Source organism: Pipistrellus kuhlii, unplaced genomic scaffold (assembly GCF_014108245.1).
Source record: "Pipistrellus kuhlii isolate mPipKuh1 unplaced genomic scaffold, mPipKuh1.p scaffold_m20_p_1, whole genome shotgun sequence".
Classification (NCBI taxonomy): domain Eukaryota; kingdom Metazoa; phylum Chordata; class Mammalia; order Chiroptera; family Vespertilionidae; genus Pipistrellus; species Pipistrellus kuhlii.
The window spans coordinates 91698428-91721626 of NW_023425404.1; the positions used below are offsets into that span (position 1 = coordinate 91698428).

Consider the following 23199-nt stretch of genomic DNA (forward strand, 5'->3'; position numbering starts at 1 on the left):
CATCTGTTATTTAACTATCAGTAACTAGCTTTTTTTTTTTTTTTAACATTTTTATATGCAAGCATTACTACCCAAGGGAATATCCTGATGGTGGCCTGGGTATTTCACACAATTCAGACAACCCTGGAATCCTTGCTTGTTCTCTTAAGGGCACAGAAAGGCTGCTGCTTTGTTCACAATGGCCTAACCACACACTTACTCTGACATTTTCCTTATTTCTCTCTTTTGTTCTAGGATCATCTCTAGTAACAGGTCACACATTGTCAAACTACCTCTCAGCAGGGTAAGTGACCTTTTTTCTTCTAAACTTAAATATCTGATGAGAGGCAGGAGGGGCCTCCAATCCAGCCAACTACATTGGTCCTAGATTTTCCTGATTGTCTCTGCCCATCAATAATGGTCTTTGGGCCAAAACCGGTTTTGCGCAGTGGATAGAGCGTCAGCCTGTGGACCAGGCGTCTTCAAACTACGGCCCGTGGGCCACATGCGGCCCGCAGAGGAGTCTGATCCGGCCCACCAGGTTTTTTGGGCAGTGAGCGCAGCCGAGGTGTTACAGTAGGAATTAGTAGTTCATATAGTCCGGCCCTCCAGCTCTCTGAGGGACCGTGATCTGGCCCCCACTTTAAAAAGTTTGAGGACCACTGCGTGTGGACTGAAAGGTCCCAGGTTCGATTCTGGTCAAGGGCATGTACCTTGGTTGAGGGCACATCCCCAGTAGGGGGTGTGCAAGAGGCAGCTGATCGATAGTTTCTCTCTCATCAATATTTCTATCTCTCTATCCCTCTCTCTTCCTCTCTGTAAAAAATCAATAAAAAATAAATAAATAAATAAAATAAAAATAATGGTTTTGGGGCCTAAGCATATTTCCTTTATTTGGGGTCATTGTAAGCCTAATTTGCTCCCTATCCCCAACCCTTCTCTCCCTGATCTCCATTTCTGCTCTGTTTTTCTAACCCCACCCCACCCTGGCAGCAGCTGAAGTTCATGCACACCTCACATCAGTTCCTCCTGCTGAGCAGCCCTCCTGCCAAGGAGGCACGGTTCCGGACTGCCAAGAAGCTCTATGGCAGCACTTTTGCCTTCCAGTAAGAGGGGGATGGTGGGAAAAGCAGAGGGAAACAAATGTAAGGTGATGGGAGAGTTCATTTGAGATTAATGAGTTTGTGTTACCTATGTTCATCACCAGTTAACAATTAGTTATATTGTGGTAGATTCTGTAGAACAAGCATGTCAAACTCGCGGCCCACAAGCCGCAAGTGGCTACAACGAATATTTTTGCAGCCCAACCAATATGACAGTATGTCAGAAATGTTTTAATAAAAATTTCATAACTTAACTTTTACAATATCCTGTGATACATAGTTATTAATAATGAACTACAGTATTTGCTAATGACTGATTACTATAGTTGTGTTGCATTCATTTTCCTTACATGCCTTGCACAGGTGCACCGTTTCTCTCCACTAATACTATCGATAGCAGCAAAAATTTTAGCAACCAATTGCCATGTCATTAGTTTTTTACAGACTTGTTTGGTTTGCACAACAGGAAATATTTCTCTTAAAGAGAACAAGAAAAATAGGTTTATTTGTATTATGCTTATTAATGTATGCAGTTTTTCAGTGTCTGGTAAATTAATATTCAAGAAAAAATATTTTTATTAAAATGTTCTATTTTATGTGAATGATTACTCATTTATTTCAGACCTTTGTATTCAGCATGTCTCTATCAAAATAAACCTATGTTTCTTTCTTTTAAATATATTTTATTGATTTTTTTTTACAGAGAGGAAGAGAGAGGAATAGAGAGCCAGAAACATCGATGAGAGAGAAACATCGACCAGCTGCCTCCTGCACACCCCCTACCGGGAATGTGCCCTCAACCAATGTAAATGCCCTTGGCTGGACTCAAATCTGGGACCTTTTAGTCCACAGACCGATGCTCTTATCACTGAGCCAAACCGGTTTCAGCCAAACCTATGTTTCTATGAAAATTGAAGCTTGTGTTTTTTGTGGCCCACATCATAAACTTAAACCTTTTTATTTGGCCCCTGTTAGCCTTTGAGTTTGACATGCTTGCTGTAGAATATAAAAAGATAGCATGTGATATGGCCTTTACTCTCAAGCTATTTATGATATAGTTGAGAAATGGCAGTTGCATATGAAAGCGTGGTTGAAAAAAACAGATTAGAGGGATTAGATTTGAAAACTAGCTTGATGAAATCATAATTGTGGGAGAAAAGAGAAAAAAAGAGTCATATTAAAGGTAATGCACAGGAGTAGTGGTACTCTTTTCCCAGAGTAAACCTGAGTTCAGGTCTGTAAGCCATATTTGCATTCAGTGATAAGTTTGTTGAGTTTGAGAAGAATTCAATCTGAAATTTAGGGGAATATGCAGGTGAAAATATTGAATAAGCAGTGGAGGATTTAGAATGCAAGTAGCTAAAGCATGGAAGAGATGATGGGACTGGATATTAACATATAAGAGGTTAGTCACACACATCCATCTGCATGCTTGTGACTATGTCCATATGCATGCCCATGTGTCCATCTTCATGTCCTGTGTGGGTGAGAGTGGGTGGGAATGGTATTCTTGAAAGTACTCCTGGGAACTTCCTACTGTGAAAAGATAAGCATTCTACCCTGCCTTACAGTGGGTCCCACATTGAGAACTGGCATTCAATCCTGCGCAATGGGCTGGTGAATGCATCCTACACCAAACTGCAGGTGAGGCTGTGCCCCTTTTTTCTTTTTCTCCACCCCCTGTTTTCTGTCCCACTCGGTTTTGGGAAAGTCTGCCCTTGAGTACTCAGTTGTTTTTGCCTCAGCATCCTTAAATTTAGTCTGCGTGTGGCTTCCCTAGGGAGGAAGTTGGAACAGTATGTATAGAATGAATGTAGCTTTTATATATTTTACCTCCAATTTTGCAGCCATTAGATGAATTACCCTATTAGTACTTTTCAATATATGTGACTATTTATTCAGAGTTGTATAATATCACCAGAGAATTAAATTTCTCCTATGCTCATGGGAGTGGGTGGCTCTAGAGGTAACACTGAAATAAGCATTTTCAGAAGCCCCCGTGGGAGAATGAGATATGGTAAAAGGCTTTATTGGTAGGGAGTTACATTCCTCAGGTTCCAAAGTCCTATGCTCCTTAAACCAGTCATGAAAGAGTGCAGTTGGGGTTCCAGTAGAGCCAAAAGGAGAGCCAGTGTCCAAGTATCGGTTCCATGTTGAATCTGGGTCCAGTGCATTTAGTCCGGATTCAGTCCATTAATCCATTGTGTGGGTCCCACATGGCTATGAGCCATGTGGGTGCAGGGTAGCTCCCCTCTGCAACAGGATAGCCAAGAGCCCAGCTGTGTGTGAGAAAGAGGCTCCTTTGTTCAGAAGCTTAAATATTCAGGTATAGTGCTGTAGTGGCCACACACATTCTGGCCACTGATTTGCTCTCCAGTGTGACTGACAGAGAGGTAGGTATCATCCCACATCACTCAGACCTTACTGCACATTAGTCCAAACTGCCTTTGTTCACTTCCTTCCCATATCTCTCTATGGGGAACAGGCTTGGAGAGTGTTAAATTAGCAAAGCTGTATACATGACATGCCTATATTACCTAGTCTTTCCTTTACTCCTTTTCTGTTAAATAATAACCTGGTTATTATAATGGTATTAATAGGAGACTTATTTCTTTGCCCTGAGAAACCCCAAGGAACAGTTATTGCCCTCTTCCTGGCTATCTGTTCTGTAGTTCTTTTTTTTTTTTTTTTGGGGGGGGGGGGGGGAAGAGCAGGGGATCTGCATATGTACCAATACCTGGGGACTGGAACATGAATTCTGAGGGACTGACTCAGCGGCTGTGCTATTCCTCACTCTCCAAGTCTTCAATATTTATTATTTTATAGACAAAAGGGTTAACTTGCAATCAGTGTTCAGCCAATTGGCATTTTAAGACTAGATGCCTAGAACCATCTGAATTAGTGATAATGGAGGGAAGAGAGGGCTGGCTACACCTTGTGGCTCCCTAATATTCAGTCATGGGAGGGCCTAGGCTCATATTGCTCATCCTGGTGTTTCCCTGCAAGCTGCATGGAGCAGCCTATGGCAAAGGCATCTACCTGAGCCCCATCTCCAGTATTTCCTTTGGATACTCAGGTAAGAAATACTTTCTGGCCACCTTGACTTGATTTATACTACATCCATTTTGTGAATACACCATCTATGCTGTCTCCTCCTCTTCTATCATAGATACTTGATCTATGTCAGCTCTTTTTCCAATCATGGATACAAACTCTGTCTTTCTCAGTTTTCTCTCATTAGAAATTTGGATTCTTCCTTTTTTCCATGGAGATATGGTACAGGGAACTGGTGAGGGAATAACTGGGAAATGAAACTAGGTTTTTGGTAGACAACATTTTTAGTGTTAGCAATAGTCTGTCATCATAAATTGTGGATATGCACATGTGCATGTGTGTTTACCAGTAAATACACTTGAAGGCTTGAATCCCTTTTATTGGCTTACATTTCTGGAGACATTGTTTTCCCTGCCAACTATCTTTTCAACAATGTATAATTACACATTATACTATCAGTCACATTGAATGAAAGAGAAAGCATTTCATTCCAAAGATAAGGCATGAGTGAGGTCCAGAATCTGATTAGGAGATGAGTCTAATTTTGTCCTGCTCAGAAAATGATTCTGTCTTAAAACTCTCTCAGTGTTCCAGGTTCATGTTTTCATTCCTTTTCTGTTTTCTTTTGTTCTTGTTCTGTATAGTTTCTGTATAAAAGAGAGCCACCATGTAGTTGTATGTCTACCGTGTTTCCCCGAAAATAAGACATCCTCCGAAAATAAGACCTAGCGCATGGAAAGATAAGATATCTCCTTAGGAGGGGAGGGAGATCTGGGGGAAATAAGAGATCAACCGAAGGACTTGAATACATGCATATAAGTACAACCAATGGACACAAAACTCTGGGGAGGGTGGATATGTATGGGAGGGGGGGGCAATGGTAAAATATGTACAAAGATAATAATTTAATAAAAAAATAAAATTTTTTTTAAAAAAAGACATCCCCTGAAAATAAGACCTAGCGCAACTTTGGGGGAAAAAATTAATACAAGACACTGTCTTATTTTCAGGGAAACAGGGTATCATATGAAGGAGACAGTGCTAGTGTTTTTATAGATTATCATTTTGAATCCTCCAGTAATTATAACTTCATAAATATTAGAAACTTGCTCCATAATTGCAGAACTAGAAAAGTTTCTAACAACACAATAAACTAAAAAAGTGGGGGAGTGGGGGGAGAATACAGGTAAGAACTGAAATCAACCAAATAAAAATAGGTACAATAGATAGAACCAAACGAACAAAAGTTGGTTCTTTTTAAGAACTATATATATATATATATATATCAAACAGGTTCAGCTGGTTAGATGGAAGAAAAAGAGCACAGATAACTGAAAAAGGGAACGTAACTACAGATGTAGCAAAATTTAAGAAGCTAATGGGGCAATTTTGTCAACTTTATGTTAGTACTTTGAAAACTTTGACAAAATGTGTAAATTCTTAGAAAAATATCACTAAAAAATGATTCCAGAAGAAATAAAAAGCTTAAATAGTCCTAAAACTATAAAAGACATTGAAATGGTAATTTAAAATTTTACACCACACTGTCCTTCCTCCCCCAAACGCACACACACAGGCACACAAAACTCAAAAAACCTACATGAGTCATAAAAGATTGGTAAATTTGACTTTATTAAAGCTAACAACTTCTGTTTATCAGAAGACATCTTTAAAAAGTGAAAAGATGCCCTAGCTGGTTTGGCTCAGTGGATATAGCGTTGCCCTTCGGACTGAAGGATTCTGGGTTCGATTCTGGTCAAGGGTACATGCCGAGGTTGCAGGTTTGATCCCCAATAGGGGGCATGCAGGAGGCAGCCGATCAATGATTTTCATCATTGATGTTTCTATTACTCTTTCCCTCTTCCTTCCTGAAATCAATAAAAATATATATTTTTTAAAAGTGAAGACACAGGCTATGAACCAGGAGAAGACATTTGTAATACACATAACCACAAAAGATTAGTAATAAAGATATATTTTAAAAATTCTTAGAAATTGCCTTGTCTTGGTAACTCAGTTTTAGACCATCGTTCTGTGTACCAAAAGGTTGTGGGTTCAATCCAAGGTCAAGGCGAGTACAGGAAACAACCATTGTTTCTCTTTCTCCCCCTTCTCTCTATCCCTGATACCCTCAATCTCTCTTTTCCTCCCTCTCTAAAAATAAAAAAACATATCCTTGGGTGAAGACTTTTAAAAAATTCTTACAGATCAATAAGAAAAAGTCAACCAAATATAAAAATAGGCAAATGAGAAAAAAAAAAAACTACCAGTCAAGATGCAAGATGGTTGCCCTAGCCCAGTGGTCGGCAAACTGCGGCTCACAAGCCACATGTGGCTCTTTGGCCCCTTGAGTATGGCTCTTCCAAAAAATATTTGCAGGCGTGCTTTTACAATGAGATTGAAACTTCATGGCCCATGCACAAAAGTCAGTTTTTTGGCTCTCAAAAGAAATGTTAATCGTTGTACTGTTGATATTTGCCTCTGTTGACTAATGAGTTTACCGACCACTGCCCTAGCCAGTTTGGCTCAGTAGAAAGAGTATCAGCTTGGGCTGAAATGTCCCAGGTTTGATTCTGGTTAAGGGCACATGCCCAGGTTGTGAGCTTGATCCCTAGTAAGGAGGCATGCAGGAGGCAGCCAATCAGTGATTCTCATTATTGATATTTCTATCTCTCCCTCTTCCTTCCTTTCTGAAATCAATAAAAATATATTTTAAAAAAATGCAAGATAGCCTCATAGATAAATGTATTCACCTTCTTCCACAACCATGTAAAAATTACAACTAAAGTACATCATTCAGAACCACCTGTAATCAAGCTGAATGGAAGTCTTACAACTATGAAATTGAAGAAGCCACATTAAGACTAGTAGGGCAGAGACATGGAAGGGCTGGTCCCATACCCATGTGTGGCACATAAACATCAGGAGAGATCTCGGCAGTGTAGAGTGAGAAGTGAGGTGTCCAAGTCCCACACCAGACCTCCCCACTGAGGGTTTCAGTGCCAGCAAAAGAAGTTCCAATAACTTCTAGCTATAAAAACTAGTATGGCTTGAAGCTGAGGAAGGCTGACACTGCTGTCCCAGGGAGTTTCTCTTAAAAGGGACTGTACATTACTAGGACTCACTCTTTCTGAGCTCCAGCATAGGGGAGCAGCTTGAAAGGCACCAGAGATAAATGAGGAGAAATTGCATTGTTTGGCATCAAGGTGAGAGCCAGAGGGACAGCTCTCTCCCAGACGGCTATTGATAGAAGCCATTCTCTGATGAGCCTTTCCCCCACAGAGCTATCAGGTGCCATATCTGAAACTCTGCCAACCTACCTTAAACTGTGTACCATCCTGGTGATTCCCTGAGGCCCTTTCCACCTAACTTTTGGGCCCACCCAATCTGTTTCCAGTGGCTTTACTATAGGAGTAGCCTGTCTTGACTGGTGCTTCAGATTTTCCTAAAATCTCTTAAACAAGCAGCTTCTGGTATCAGCAAACCCTTCTCATTAAGTGGCCCTATGCCTGGTACTAACAGTAGCCAGCTTTGCCTGGGCACCTCTAAACCCAGGGCAAGAAACAGCCATCTGCAGGTCGCTTTGTAGCTTATGCCTGGTGGCCCTTGAGAGAATGCAGGTATTGGCTGACCTTGACCTGCTACTCCTAGAAGATCTCAAAGCCAATGCACCCAGTGGATAGCTTCAGGCAACATTGAAACACCACCACTCAAATACTTGCACAAGTGATATACTGAAGTGGTGGCATCAGCTGGTACTAAACCCTGCTGAAGCGAGTCTTGCACTGTGTGGTGGGCCCAAGCACAGCTGATCTACCAAGGTGATTAGAAGTTGGTGGTCAGCTTATCAGCCTGAGTAAACCCTTTCCATTGACATTCCAACAGCAATCAAGACTCAATTACAGCCGAAGCCGGTTTGGCTCAGTGGTAGAGCGTCGGTCTGCGGACTGAAAGGTCCCAGGTTCGATTCCGGTCAAGGGCATGTACATTGGTTGCGGGCACATTCCCAGTGGGGGGTGTGCAAGAGGCAGCTGGACGATGTTTCTCATCGACGTTTCTATCTATCTCTCTCCCTTCCTCTCTGTAAAAAATCAATAAAATATATTTTTTTAAAAAAAAGACTCAATTACAACAGAAGGGTGTACAGCCCACATGGGGGAGGGTACAGCTGTAGTGTCAAACTTGGATGATCAGGAATGCTGTGCTGCTGGACCCCACAGGTCACCAATTACATTAGGCTATGCTGTCATGCCTAGGAAACATAGTAGCTCTACCTAATACAGAGAAACAAGTACAAGGAGGCAACCAAAATGAGGAGACAAACATCCCACATTAAAGAATGGAACAGAATTCCAGAAAAAAATAAAATGGAGACAAGCAATCAACTAGATTCAGAGTTCAAAACACTGGTTATAAGGATGCTCAGGAAACTTAGTGATAACCTCAACAGCATTAATAAAAATTAAAAAAAAAAAACTAATTGAAATAAAGAATAATTTACAGGGAATCAACAGTAGAGTAGGTGAAGCCAAAAATCAAATCATTGACTTGGAATGTAAGAAAGCAAAAAAAAAAACCCAAGAAAAAAGAATCTCCCCCTCCCCCCCAAAATGAGGGTAATGAGGGTAGTGTAAGGAGTCTGGGACAATTTCAAGTGTACCAACATTTGCATCATGGTGCTGGAAGGAGAAGAGAAAGCAAGAAATTTGAAGAAATAATTACAGAAAACTTAAGTTGGTGAAGGAAACAGACATAGAAGTCCAGGGATATCAGAGTTCCAAACAAATGAACCTAAAGAGATCCACACCAAAAAACGTCATAATTAAAATGCAAAAGGTTAAAGACAATCTTAAAAGCAGTTACCTACAAGGGAAGCTCCCATAAGACTGACTGTCAGCTGGTTTCTCCAAAGAAACTTTACATCCCAGCTGGCATGGCTTAATGGTTGATCATTGACCTGTGAACCAGGAGGTCATGGTTCAATTCCTGGTCAGAGCATATGCCCAGGTTGCAGGCTCAATCCCCAGGAGGGTGCATGCAGGAGGAAGCCAATTGATGTTTCATTGGTTTCTCTCTTTCTCTAGTCAATAAAGATATATTTTTAAAAGAAATCAGTTTTTAAAAAGAAAGAAACTTTGCAGGCCAGAAGGGAGTGGCAAGAAATATTCAAAGTGATGAAAAGCAAGGACCTACAACCAACAGTACTCTATCCTATAAAGCTATCATTTATAACTGATGGGCATATAAAGAGCTACCAGCCAAGAAAAACTAAAGGAGTTCATCACCACCAAACCAATATTACATGAAATGTTAAAGGGTCTTCTTTAAGAAGAAAAAAAAGATAAAAATATGAACAATAAAATGGGGATAAATACATATCTAGCAACAATTGAAACTACTAACAAAATGAACAAGCAATAGAACAGACTCATAGATACTGATAATTTTTTTTTTGTTAGTTGCCAGATGGGAGGAGGGTTTGGGAGAATGGCAAAAAAAGGTGAAGTGATTAAGAAGTACAAATTTGCCGAAACCAATTTGGCTCAGTGGATAGAGTGTCGGACTGCGGACTGAAAGGTCCCCAGGTTCAATTCTAGTCAAGAGCATGTACCTTGGTTTTTGGCACATCCTCAGTAGGGGGTGTGCAGGAGGCAGCTGAGTGATGTTTCTCATTGATTTTTCTAACCTCTGTAAAAAATAAAATACATTTTTTTTAAAAAAGTACAAATTTGTTACAGAATAGTCATGGGGATGTAAAGTACAGCATAGGGAATCCTATCTAATAAAAGAGTGATGTGCAAATTGACCGTCACTCCAACACAACATGGATGACCCCATGTGGACACAAGATGGCCAGCAGAGGAGGACAGTTGGGAGGGATCAGGCCAGCAGGGGAGGGCAGTTGGGGGCAATCAAGTCTGCAGGGAGGGCAGTTAGGGGTGGCCAGGCCTAAAGGGAAAGGTAGGGGTAAACAAGCTGGCAAGGGAGCAGTTAGGGGGTGATCAGGCTGGCAGGCAGTTGTTAGGGGAAATCAGGAAGGAAGGCAGGCAAGCAGTTGTGAGCCAGCAGCCCTGGATTGTGAGATGGATATCCGACTGCCCGTTTAGGCCCAATTCTACCGGTATTGGGCCTAAACGGGCAGTAGGACATCCCTCAAGGAGTCCCAGATTGGAGAGGGTGCAGGCTGGGCTGAGGGACAATCCCCCATGCACAAATTTTGTAAATTGGGCATCTAGTCTATACTAATAAAAGCGTAGCATGCTAATTACACCAGATAGACTGTATGTCCTTCCTGACAAAGCCACAGTGGCTGCCAGGGCCGAGGAGGGAGTGGTAGCAGCAGTGGGGTAATGGGGGTGGCACCTTCCCCTGATTGGTCTGGTCACCTCCTGCAGAGGGAAGCCAGCACAGGGAGTGGGCCTAAGCCATCAGTAGGACATCCCCTGAGGGCTCCTAAGCAGGCTGGGGTGAGGGACACCTCCCTCCCTCCATTCATGAGTTTTTGTACACCAGGCCTTTAGTATAGTCAGTAATATTCTAATAACTAGGTATGGTACTAGATGGGTTTAGGATTTATTTGGGTGATCAACTAGTTAAGTTATGTAATGTCTGGTCACTGGGGTGTACACCCGAAACTAAAGATGTATGTCAATTGTAATTGAAAATGGAAATGATTTAAAAAATAAGATGACATGAACAGGTATATCACTGAAGAAATTACCAAAAATCGTGAAAAGCTGCTCAGCCACTATTAATCAAGTAAATAAAATCAAGACCAAACGACTTACCATTTTAGGATCCAAATACATTAGCAAAAATTAAGAAATGTGATAATACTTCTGATTGTACCAGAGTTATAGGTCATCACGATTTCTTTTATTGCTTATCCTATATAATAAAAGGGTCATATGCAAATGACCAAACTGTGGAAAGACAGGTTGCTGTGACGTGCACGGAACAGTGAGGGGCAGACGCTCTATGCAGGGGCTACCCCCTGGTGGTCAGTGTGCTCTCTCAGGGGGAGTGCTGCACAGCCACAAGCTAGGCTGGCACCTGGTGAACATAGCGGCCTGCTTCCAGCAGCACTAAGGATATCCAACTGCTGTTTAAGCTTCCTGCGGGGAGTGGGCCTAAGCTATCAGTCAGACATCCCCTAAAGGCTCCCATACTCCAAAAGGGTGCAGGCCAATCTGAGGAGATCTCCCTCCCCAGGGCATGAATGTCATGCACCAGGCCTCTAGATGGGATATAAATTAGTATGACCCTTTGTTGTTAAATTTGGTAATAATTTAAAACTGAGAAATTTTATCCCATTGACCCAGCATTTTCATTCCTATGTATGTGCACCCAAACGTGTGTACAAAAATGTTCAAAGCAATACTGTTTGCAACAGCAGTCTTGGAAACAACCCAAATCAAGAGAATGCATACATTTAAATACATTCTCATGATTGACTCTTCAGCAATGAGAATGAACAGTGGCATTCAACATCCTGGAAAGATCTTAGTAATAAGTTGAGGGGGGAAAGGCAAGCCCAAAAGACTATGCTACCTTTTTTTTATGTTCAAAAGCAAATAAAATTAAACATTAGGCATGTGTGTGTGTATGTTTCTGTGTGTGATAAAATTAAAGAAATTTCAAGATGGTGGTTACCTTCCAAAGGGGATGCAGGTAGTTGAGTTAGGATAGCAGCACATAGATGTAAGTCATTGGTAGTGTTTTAGTTGTTAGATTTAGTTCTTAGGTTGGATCTGAAGATATTCATTGTCCTATCCTATATAACAAAAGGTTAATATGCAAATCGATCGAATAGTGGAACAACCGACTGCTATGACACACACTGACCAACAGGGGGCAGATGCTCAATGCAGGAGCTTCCCCCTGGTGGTCAGTGCACTCCCACAGGGGGAGCAATACTCAGCCAGAAGCTGAGCTCATGGCTGGTGAGCACAGCAGCAATGGCGGGGGCCTCCTGCCTCTGCAGCAGTGCTAAGAACCCCTCAGGGGATGTCCAACTGCCAGCCCAGGCTGCGAAAGGGCGCAGGCCGGGCTGAGGGACCTCTACCTTCCCAGGCCTCTAGTTAAATATGTGACAGTGTGTCATGATCCAAATATTAGGATTAATCTGCACAGGATAAGTGCCCAATAAGTATTTGTTAAATGTGTACATGGATCTCATTCTGTGTGCATGGTGTCTGAAGGAGGGTGGGTTTGGGGTATTCTTTTTTGCTTCTTTGTCTAAGTTCCTCTATTTTTATCTTTATCACAGCCTGAGCTTGCCTCTAATTAAGCTTCTTATTATTTTCCAAAATAGTGAAATTCTCCTGGTTCTCAGTGCCCACAAGATTCTTTCTTCCTATCTATTTTCTCCCTATTCTCTCCCTCTGTTGCTGGCCTTTGCTTACCACTAAGTGCCTGAATGCTATTAGTAATCAGATGGAGCCAGGTCTTTACCAACTTCTCTTTCTTCATCACTTTACTGATTACTTAAAAACATCATATGATACCATCCTTCTCAAGAAGGTCAATTGAGTATATATACAAAATACCGTAGGATTTTAGTATTGTAGTTGTAGGTAATCTTGTCCAATCCCTATTGTTATTTAGATAAGAATTCTGAAACTTGGAGATATTAAGTGACTTTGGAGTCACACAGCTGAGGAGCAGAGCTAAGACAGGAATCCAGATCTCCTAACCTTTGGGACAGTGTTTTAACCATTACATTAGACTGACAGGGTAGGCTTTGCTTGAATGACTGACTCCATGAGGGCGCCATAGATATTTGAGCCTATATAACAGTGGGTGGAATGTATGTAAGTGTCCAACTTCATGTAGTTAACTCTACAATTTGGTTAACTTTATCTTACTGCATGTTTCCTTCCACCCTATTTTGCTCTGCTTTTCTTTGTTCTTTCTCAGGTGGGATCCTTAGCCAGCAGCAGTGAGTACCTCATGGGAGCAGTATAGAGAGCATCCCTTTGACTAGCAGAGCCTCCAATGACTTAGCCAGAATGTGCACATTAAAATTAGGACCAGTGAGGAAGGAGATGGTAAACTTCATCTCTTTAGTCCTGTTTAGAGACTTGGAATAAGTATATATGCCAGACACAAAACATCCAGGGATTATGTTCTTAAAGTCTGTTCTTGAGAAACTGACTGAAGATAACTGGTGCAGTGTGGACAGTACTGTGTGCAACAGAATTGGGATGGAACAGGATTTATATTATAAGGACTATCTCTAAGAACAGCCATAAAAATCAGATTGTTCTTTCCAATCCTTTAGGTTGGCAAACTCATTAGTCAACAGAGCTAAATATCAATAGTACAACGATAGACATTTTTTTTTTTTTTTGGAGAGCTGAAAACTGACTTACTGCACATGGGTCATGAAGTTTCAATAGCATTGTACGTGCGTGCCTGCACGTGGTATTTTTTGGAAGAGCCACACTCAAGGGACCAAAGAGCTGCATGTTGCTCACGAGCTGTGGTTTGCCAATCAGTGCTCTGAGGTATAACCTAAATGAGAATTACACTCAGAATCTTGTACTGAAATACCCAGGATAAAAAGTCATGTTTAGATGCAGAGCTAAACCTAGTTCAGGCTAATGTAGAAGGTGGAAATGGGTGGTGAGTGTCTGTAGGAGGAATAAATTAGCAGTTGAAGTCTTGAAGTTCTCTGGCCCTGAATTGAATATTCGGACCACAATTCTATCATAGAACTTTAGTGTGAGTGCATGATGAATTTACAGCCTGATTAGTAAAGAATGTTAGTCCAGTGGTTATCATTCCCACAGCAACTTCATGGCTATCACAAGACCAAAAATTGAAGCAGAGTGGTGTTAGTAATAATAGAAAGTTCCAGGGTGGAATGGTTGATAAGGGCCCTGCTTATGGCCTGTAATGATAGCATCATTCTCCATCTTCCTCTTAGTCTCATACACACACACACACACACACACACACACACACACACAAACGAGAGTCTGATAAGGCTACGTATGCTAAAGCTGAGCATAGAGATTGAAGTCCTAATCACAGGCAAGAAGAGTTGGGAGCAGGAGCACACAGCACTGTTTTGTATCTAAGAAAAATAAAAAATGAGTCTATAAATGGTTATAAACAGGACTACTCATTGGTAGGTAAGGATGGTGAATGATTTATGGATTTAGATAGGGTAGAAACAAGTAAATTGGCACCACTTCCTAAAGTGTGGGGACTTTCTGAAGGAAGAATGATTCTTCAAGTTTTTTGCCATTGTGATTATATGGAAAATTAGTTATCCCTTAACTGCTATGCTTTCACCCTTTTCTCTTGAAAGACTCTGGTCACAGTATTTTATGTAACTTTGAAACTAAAGCAGATCGGACTTGCTCTGCTTGCCTCCTCTTTACTCATTTCACTCAGCCTGACATTTGATCTGAAGTGCTGATGTCACCACTGACTTGGGCACCTCATTCCTCTCATTTCATGTGTTACTCCTCTATCAGAACCCTTCAATGATTCCCTGATGTTCTCAAGATGAACTCTAGTTGCCTTACATGGCTACAAGGCCTGCTTAAACTAATCCTAGCTCACCTTTTAGACATCATCTCTTGCCACTCCTCAGCCATTGGCTATACTCAGTACAAACTAAGGCATACTGATTTTTTCACTCCAGACCTTCTATATCTTATTACCTCTGCCTAAAACATTGCCCCCTCTTCATATAAATTCCTCATCCTAGAGTTCTCACCCTAGCTATCACCAGGAAGCCTTCTTCAGACCTCTAGGCTAGGTTCCTTCTCTGCCTCTGATTTACACAGTGCTCTCTATTGTCCCCAGCACAACACTTAGCATATTGTTTTGTAATTACCTGTTCTTTGCCTGTACTCTCCACTAGACTAAATTTTGTGAGGAAAGATGTCCTGTTTGTTTTTTCACTGCTGTATTCCCAAGTGTCTAGCACAGTGCATGACAGTAGGCACTTGAGTAAATGTTTGATCAAGGAATGGGTGAATGAACTGGTTTTGTTGTTTTATGACAGGAATGGGAAAAGGACAGCACAGGATGCCTTCCAAGGATGAACTGGTCCAGAGATATAACAGGATGAATACTATTCCCCAGGTATTAATACTTGGTCCTGCTCCAGTGAGTCAGTACACTTCTCCTGGGATAAGTTTTGGTTACAGAGATGGATGGAAAAACAATGATGGGGTGGTGGGTAATTTGAAGGAATCAGGTACATTCTAAGATGAACATGCTTCCGGTCATAAGTGGCTTTAGTCATAACTGAAAACAGAGACTGAGTTTGTGAAAAAAATGCAGTGACATGTAATTGTAAAGATGGAAGCTGTGGACTCATCCAGACTGGTGTTATTTTTGCGGAGGGGAAGGAGTGGCTGGAAGCCCAGGATATCCCTGATCCTACCCATCATCAGCAAACCAGCCTCTATAACAGTCTGTCTGGGTCCTGTTCTCTTTCTCTTCTAGACCCGTTCCATTCAGTCAAGGTTCCTGCAGAGTCGGAATCTAAACTGTATAGCACTTTGTGAAGGTAAGTAGCTCAACCAGTCCCTGTTTTTCTAGGTCCCCAACCTAGTATATATACACTTTATATTTTTATTGATTTCAGAGAGGAAGGGAGAGGGAGAGAGATAGAAACATAAATGATGAGGCGAAACCGGTTTAGCTCAGTGGATAGAGCATTGGCCTGCAGACTCAAGGGTCCCAGGTTCGATTCTGGTCAAGGGCATGTACCTTGGTTGCAGGCACATCCCCAGTAGGCAGTTGATAGATGTTTCTCTCTCATCAATATTTCTAATTATCTCTCTCCCTTCCTCTCTGTAAAAAATCAATATTTTTTTTTTAAAGAAAGAAACATAAATGATGAGAGAGAATCATGGATTGGCTGCCTCCTGCATGTCCCACACTAGGGATTGAGGCCATAACCTGGGCATGTGCCCTGACTGGGAATCGAACCATGACCTACTGGTTCATAGATCAACGCTCAACCACTGAGTCACACCAGTGGGCCCAACCTTTCTTTTTGGTGCAACTAATGGCACATGATCCAGCCAAGGATGATGTCGAAGCATCATATCTTCCCTTCCCTGCCTGGACTCTGACCTAAGCATCATATATATATATCTCTGGCCCCTCTTCTCAGTCATTACATCTAAAGACCTCCAGAAGCATGGGAACATCTGGGTGTGCCCTGTGTCCGACCATGTCTGCACACGGTTCTTCTTTGTGTAAGTCTGGGAGGGTACCTAGGGGATTACTCTGAGGAGTGAGGGTGGGGGTGGTGTGCTGGCATGTGATTACTGTTATCTTAGACTTGTCCCTGGCTACCTGAGTGCAGCTGGCACTGGGACTTTCCCCTTGGAGGTTGGGGATGCCTATATATCAGGGTCTGTTTAGAGGAAACCAGGTAAGTTGAATCTCTTCCACCCTAAGAAAAACCAAGAAAGTGTTTTTATTTATAGAATGGTACACCTCCAAATACAGTTCCCCTGGATGACATTATTTCTAGTATTGTTCTCTCTCTTACGCTCACATTTGCCCTATCTTTGGCAGATATGAGGATGGTCAGGTGGGCGATGCCAACATTAATACTCAGGACCCCAAGATACAGAAGGAAATCATGCGTGTGATCGGAACTCAGGTTTATACAAACTGAGGGGGCCCAGCCCTCGTACCACCCCTGGTCCCCCAGGATCCATCTGCCCTTATTGAAGGGCTCAGGAGCAGCTAGTGAGACTGCCCTGAGGAACCAAGGAGCAGGCAAAGGATAGAAGCGGCCGCCTTCATAGTGGAGATTGACCTAGGAACCACTCCACATTTGGATGGCCCAGACTGACCCCCTATTCCTGATATTCCCAGTTGATTTCACCCTGTTTGTAAATAAAACAATAAAATGAAAGGTGCTGTGGACTGGATATGATCACTGTGTTCTGACTGGCCTTGGCCCAGCACCGGCCCCAAGCCCCCAAGGGTTGGGGGAGGGGGTGCGGGAAGAGTGGAATAGTATGAGGTTTGAGATTATGTAAATTAGGTGGAGTCAAAACTGAGTTCATCTCATGTAGAATACTACAGATCTGTCAACATTGTAATCAATTAATTAGATAAAGAAGGGAAATGAACAGTTTGCAGATTACACAAACTAAGATAATAGAATACAATAACACTGATCAACTGTTCCTCTTGTTTTAAAAGGACCATTAAGGCCAAAGTAGCTCAGATTTCCTACCTCTGCTTTCTGCCTAAAACCTACCGTATCCATTTTCCCTTGATTTGTATCTCAGGCTGGGCTCTTGATTTGTATCTCAGGCTGTTTTCCTCCTCCCAGGTACTTTTTTGGGATGGGGAAGTAGGGGAGAGCCACCAGTTGGGCTTTTCTCTAACTTGAAATCTATAAAAAGATCCTAAGGAAATGCAACCTCCCATAATGAAATAAAATTCAGATTATCCAAGGCCAGCCAGCAAGGTGAGAAGAAACTGCTGTGTTTTTTATTTTCTGATTTTTTAAAATTTAATAAATCGTTATTGTTCAGATTATTACAATTGTTTCTCCTTCTCTCCTCCCCTCCATAGCTCCCCTCCACCCAGTTCCCATGCCACCCTCTGCCCTTACCTCCCCGCACTGTCCTCATCCATAGGTGTACAATTTTTGTCCAGTCTCTTCCTGTACCTTCCTTACCCCTTTCCTCCTGAGATGATCAATCCACTCCTATTCTATGCCCCTGATTCTATTATATTCACCAGTTTATTCTATTCATCAGAATTTTAATTCACTTTATCTTTAGATTTACTTGTTGATAGATATGTATTTGTTGTTCATAATTTTTATCTTTACCTTTTTCTTCTTCTTCCACTTCTTAAAGAATACCTTTCAGCATTTCATATAATATTGGTTTGGTGGTGATGAACTCATTTAGCTTTTTCTTATCTGTGAAGCTCTTTACCTCACCTTCAATTCTGAATGATAACTTTGCTGGGTAGAGTAATCTTGGTTGTAGGTTCTTGCTATTCATCACTTTGAATATTTCTTGCCACTCCCTTCTGACCTGCATAGTTTTGCTGAGAAATCAATTGACAGTTGTATGGGTGCTCCCTTATAGGTAACTAACTGTTTTTCTCTTGCTGCTTTTAATATTCTCTGTCTTTTGCTCTTGGCATTTTAATTATGATGTATCTTGGTATAGTCCTCTTTGGGTTCCTTTTGTTTGGGGTTCTGTGCACTTCCTGGACTTGTAAGTCTACTTTTTTCACCAGGTGGGGGAAGTTTTCGGTCACTATTTCTTCAAATAGTTTTTCAGTATCTTGCTCTCTTTTTTCTTCTAGCACCCCCATAATTCTGATGTTGGTATGCTTGAAGTTGTCCCAGAGGCTTCTTACACTATCTTCAAATGTTTGTGTTTTTGTTTGTTTGTTTGTTTTTAAATATATTTTATTATTTTTTTTACAGAGAGGAAGGGAGAAGGATAGAGTTAGAAACATTGATGAGAGAAAAACATCAATCAGCTGCCCCCTGCACACCTCCTACTGGGGATGTGCCCGCAACCAAGCTACATACCCTTCACTGGAATCAAACCTTGGTCCTTTCAGTCCAAAGGCCAACACTCTAGCTACTGAGTCAAACTGGTTCAGGCTATCTTCAAATTTTTGGATTCTTTTTTTTCTTTTTGCTTTCCCAGTTGAGTGTTTTTTGCTTCTTTGTATTTCAAATCTTTGACTTGATTCTTTCATTCCTCTAGTCTGCTGTTGGGTCTCTGTATAATATTTTTTTTATTTCAGTCAGTGTATGTTTAATTTCTAGTTGGTCCTTTTTCATATCCTCGAGAGTCTCGTTAAATTTGTTGGCCTTTTCGAGGAAACTCTTTTTAAAAAAATATATATTTTATTGATTTTTTACAGAGAGGAAGGGGAAAGGATAGAGAGTTAAAAACATTGATGAGAGAGAAACATTCATCCTGCACACTCCCCACTGGGGATGTGCCTGCAACCAAGGTACATGCCCTTGACCAGAATTGAACCTGTGACCCTTGAGTCCGCAGCCAATGCCCTATCCATTGAGCCAAACTGGTTAGGGCTCTCAGAAATTCTTGAAAAACCTTACAACCATGATTTTTAATTCTATATCCAGTCATTTGTTTTCCTCCATTTCTTTTGTTTGTGTTCTGTTTCTTTATCTCCGCATTTTCTCTGCTTCCCTGAGTTGGTAGGGTGGCTTTGTGTGCTAGGTGCCCTGTATGGCCCAGTGGGTTGACCTCTCAGTTACCTGAGGTGGACACTCGTGGTGCACCCTTTTGGGGACTGTGTGTACAGCCTTGTTGTAGCTAACAGCCTTGATTGTTGTCGGTGTCACTGGGAGGAATTGACCAATTGGCTGTGAGGACCAGGTGTGTCTATAATGGAAGAACAACTGTGCTGGAGACATGCTTATGGGGCAGGACTTGCTTCAGTGGGGCTTTGGTGCTCATTAAGTCTACCTCTTGAATGTGTCACTTATAGATGTGAGTAGTTGAAATCTGGTGACATCTCACATTGACCACTAGATACACTAGCTTCTGGATCTCCAATGGGGTGCAGGTCAGCTACTATCTAAGGCCGCCCAACAGGTGTTACAGAGAGAACTACAGTTTTCTCCTCTTTGCTTAGGATTTGGAGGTTTTGGAGCTGTCTGACCAGAGCTGCAGTTTGTTAGGTTAAGCTGCAATAGAGCAGGCCATTTATATGCAAAAGCCACTGTGTAGAGCTCGGGTGGGTTTGTAGATTGTGCAGGGCAGGGTCTCAGGGAGTCACTAGGCTAGGGCATGGCAATCAGCAATGGTTGCCAGTCAGCCGTCTCTGTGCCTCTGCATCTCTGCGTTTCTAAGTCCCCTCGTTCCGCGCCCAAGCGCAATAAACAATGATTGCTGGGTGCACCACTGTAAGAAAGTCACCCTCACTTTCCAACCCTATGGCAGAGAGTCCAGTTTCTCCCCATAGGAGTTTGGGTCTCCAGCATCTCCCCAGAAACTGGATTTCAGAGTAATTGGGAGCTTGTCTCCCTTCGGGTTGAAAAAAGTCATGCAGCCAGCCCGATTCATGTGCTCTGAACTTCAGCTTTTCAGCACTTGTGCACATTTCAATGCTCTTTTCTCTTTCCTTCAAGTTATAGAACTTCCTCTCAGCCAGATTTCCCGTAGTTCTGGGTGATAGATGTTTTGTCTTTTAGTTGTAGTTTTGAAACTGTTGTGCAAGGCAGCAGTTTAGGTGTTTACTTATGTTGCCATCTTGGTTTCTCCCAAACTGCTGTTTCTAGATCTAATTTTTCAGTGAAATTCAACTCCTTGTTGAAATTCCCACTGATAACCTCTACTAGCCTTTGTGCTCCATGTACCTACAACACTTAATTGTAAGAGACAGGTTGGACATTGATAAATAGTTTGAAATATTAATGAAGAAAAACAGGAATATAAGCACATAATTTTTTTAAAAAGCATTTAAACAAGCATTTTCAAGTACAAGCATATCTTGGAGGCACTGTGGGTTCCATGCCAGGCCACTGCAGCAAAGCAGCTATTGCAATAAAGTAAGGTATAATCTTTTTGCTGATAGAGGATATTGCCTTCAATTTGTAATAAAAAGGTAACATCTGTGAAGTGCAATAAAACTAGGTCTGCCTCCCAATAAATTCAATTATTAATAATTTTTTAAAATGAGGTCTACCTGTATAGGCTTTTGTTGTTGTTGTTGTTATAGCTTTTTGATTTACAAAGCCAAGATCTGCCCAACCCCAGAATCTAATTTACAATAGATCAGCTATTTTCTTGCATTACCTTCACCCTACTTTGGAGATACCCTTCTTTGCCTGGGTTCCTTACCTGCTTTGTAGTTCCAGACTTACCTTCACTTGGAAGTACCATTTTTAAGCTCCAAACCTCCCTCTTCCCCTAGGAGCTATTTCTTTACTTGTTCTTGATCAAGACTACTACATTCTGGCTCTACAAGTCTTCTAAGGCTCTCTCCCCTTTCTAGTTTCAGGTTTAGCAGAAATTGTCTTCACTAAGTAAATGACCCCATCAGGGAGCCCACCCTAATTGACATTTCTGCCTCTTGGGATGACCATTGAAGCTTATCTGTACAGTATCAGAGATAGCTAACATCTTAGTTTTACCTAGGTAGGTGCTAGGCATTATCCTAAACACTTTAATAATTTTCTAACACTGTGTTTGGCATTATAAGCTCTTTACATGTACTGACAAATATAATTCTCTCAAGAAGCCTATAAAATAGGTGCCATTATCCCAATTTTGTAGATGAGAAAATAGAGGCACAGAGGTAGTGATTTGCCCATGTTGCACAGCTATTCACGGATAAGCAACCTGATTCCAAAATTGCTGTTCTGGTTTTATACTAGACTAGAGGCCCAGTGCACAAAATTCGTGCAGGGGGCCAGGGTGGGGGGATGTCCTTCAGCCCAGCCTGCACCCTCTCTAATCTGGGACCCCTGGAGAGATGTCTGACTTCCCGGGATCAGGCCAAAATGAGCAGTTGGACATCCCTCTTACAATCCAGGACTGCTGGCTCACAACTGCTTGCCTGCCTGCCTTCCTGATTGCCCCTAAACACTTCTGCCTGCCAGCCTGATCACCCCCTAACCACTCCCATGCCAGCCTGATTGATGTCTAACTGCTCCCCTGCCAGCCTGTTTGCCCCCAACTTCTCTCCTCTGCTGGCCTGGTCACCCCTAATTGCCCTCCCCTGCAGGGTTGATCATTTCCAACTGCCCTCCCTTGCAGGCCTGGTGCCTCCCAACTGCCCTCTCCTGCTGGCCATCTTGTAGTGGCCATCTTGTGTCCACATGGGGGCAGGATCTTTGACCACATGGGGGCAACTATTGTGTGTTGGAGTGATGGTCAATCTGTATATTACTCTTTTATTAGATAGGATAGAGGCCTGGTGCACAGGCGGGGGCCAGTTGGTTTGCCCTGAAGGGTGTCCCAGATCAGGGTGGGGATTCCCTTGGGGTGTGGGGCAGCCTGAGGGAGGGGCATGTGGAGGTTTGCAGGCCGGCCATGCCCCCTGGTGACCCAAGCGGAGTCCCGGGTTTCTGGAATTTATTTACCTTCTACAATTGAAACTTTGTAGACTGGAGTGGAGTCAAGCCTCCTGTTCACTCCATGGCCAGCAGCCATTTCTGTTTGTATTTCTTTACTTTCTATAATTGAAACTTTGTAGCCTTGAGTGGAAGCCTAGGTTGGCTAGGGCAAGCTGGAAAGCTTAGCTTCCTCCGTTGCTTCTACAATTGAAACTTTGTAGACTGGAGTGGAGTCAAGCCTCCTGTTCACTCCATGGCCAGCAGCCATTTCTGTTTGTATTTCTTTACTTTCTATAATTGAAACTTTGTAGCCTTGAGTGGAAGCCTAGGTCGGCTAGGGCAAGCTGGAAAGCTTGGCTTCCTCCGTTGCCTGGCAAACCCAAGCTTCCCTCCTGCTCTCTGTGGCTGTAGCTATCTTGGTTGGGTTTATTTGCATACTCTTTCTGATTGGCTGTTGGGCATGGCTCGTGGGCATGGCTTGTGGGTGTTGTGGAGTGATGGTTAATTTGCCTATTACTTTTTTATTGGGTAGGATAGCTTTTCAAATTTTACAAATGTTTTCATTTAATTCTAACAACAAGAGGTGGAAGGTAGGTTTTCTGTAATGATCTTAATGTGTCCAAGTCTCATAGCTAGTTAGTGGCAATGCAGGGTCTTTAATCAGATCTGCCCAACCCCAGAATCTAAGCTGTTAACCATTCTTTTAAATTCCCTGAGGTTCTCAAACTGCTCCCACTGGTGTTTCAACAACTATACCTAGATGCTTGACTATTCAAATGGCATAACAATTTTGCTCTATTTTCAAAAATTGTCAATAGATATTTTTCACTGTTGTAAGCATTTCTTTTTGGAAAAAAATTTTTTTTATTGATTTCAGAAAGCAAGGAAGAGAAAGAGAGAAACAACAATGATGAGAGAAAATAATAAATTGGCTGTCTCCCACACACTCCTTACTGTGGATAGAGCCTGCAACCTCTAGCATGTGCCCTGACCAGAATC

At 42.1% G+C, this 23199-nt stretch overlaps 1 protein-coding gene across 23 annotated transcripts in view; it reads left to right on the forward strand.

The window, feature by feature from the left end:
- PARP6 (poly(ADP-ribose) polymerase family member 6) overlaps nt 1–17048 on the forward strand; it is a 51714-nt gene extending 34666 nt beyond the window's left edge. For 7 of the 23 annotated variants that reach the window (XM_036456833.2, XM_036456868.2, XM_036456851.2 and 4 more), the window contains 8 exons: nt 235–283; nt 973–1085; nt 2654–2726; nt 4089–4158; nt 15160–15239; nt 15606–15669; nt 16282–16366; nt 16692–17048. In XM_036456833.2, coding sequence (XP_036312726.1) covers nt 235–283; nt 973–1085; nt 2654–2726; nt 4089–4158; nt 15160–15239; nt 15606–15669; nt 16282–16366; nt 16692–16794 — 637 coding nt within the window. In that variant the 3' untranslated portion in view covers nt 16795–17048. The other 16 variants (XM_036456844.2, XM_036456890.2, XM_036456907.2 and 13 more) reach the window with 12 other exon arrangements.
- The last annotated feature ends 6151 nt before the right edge of the window (nt 17049–23199 follow it).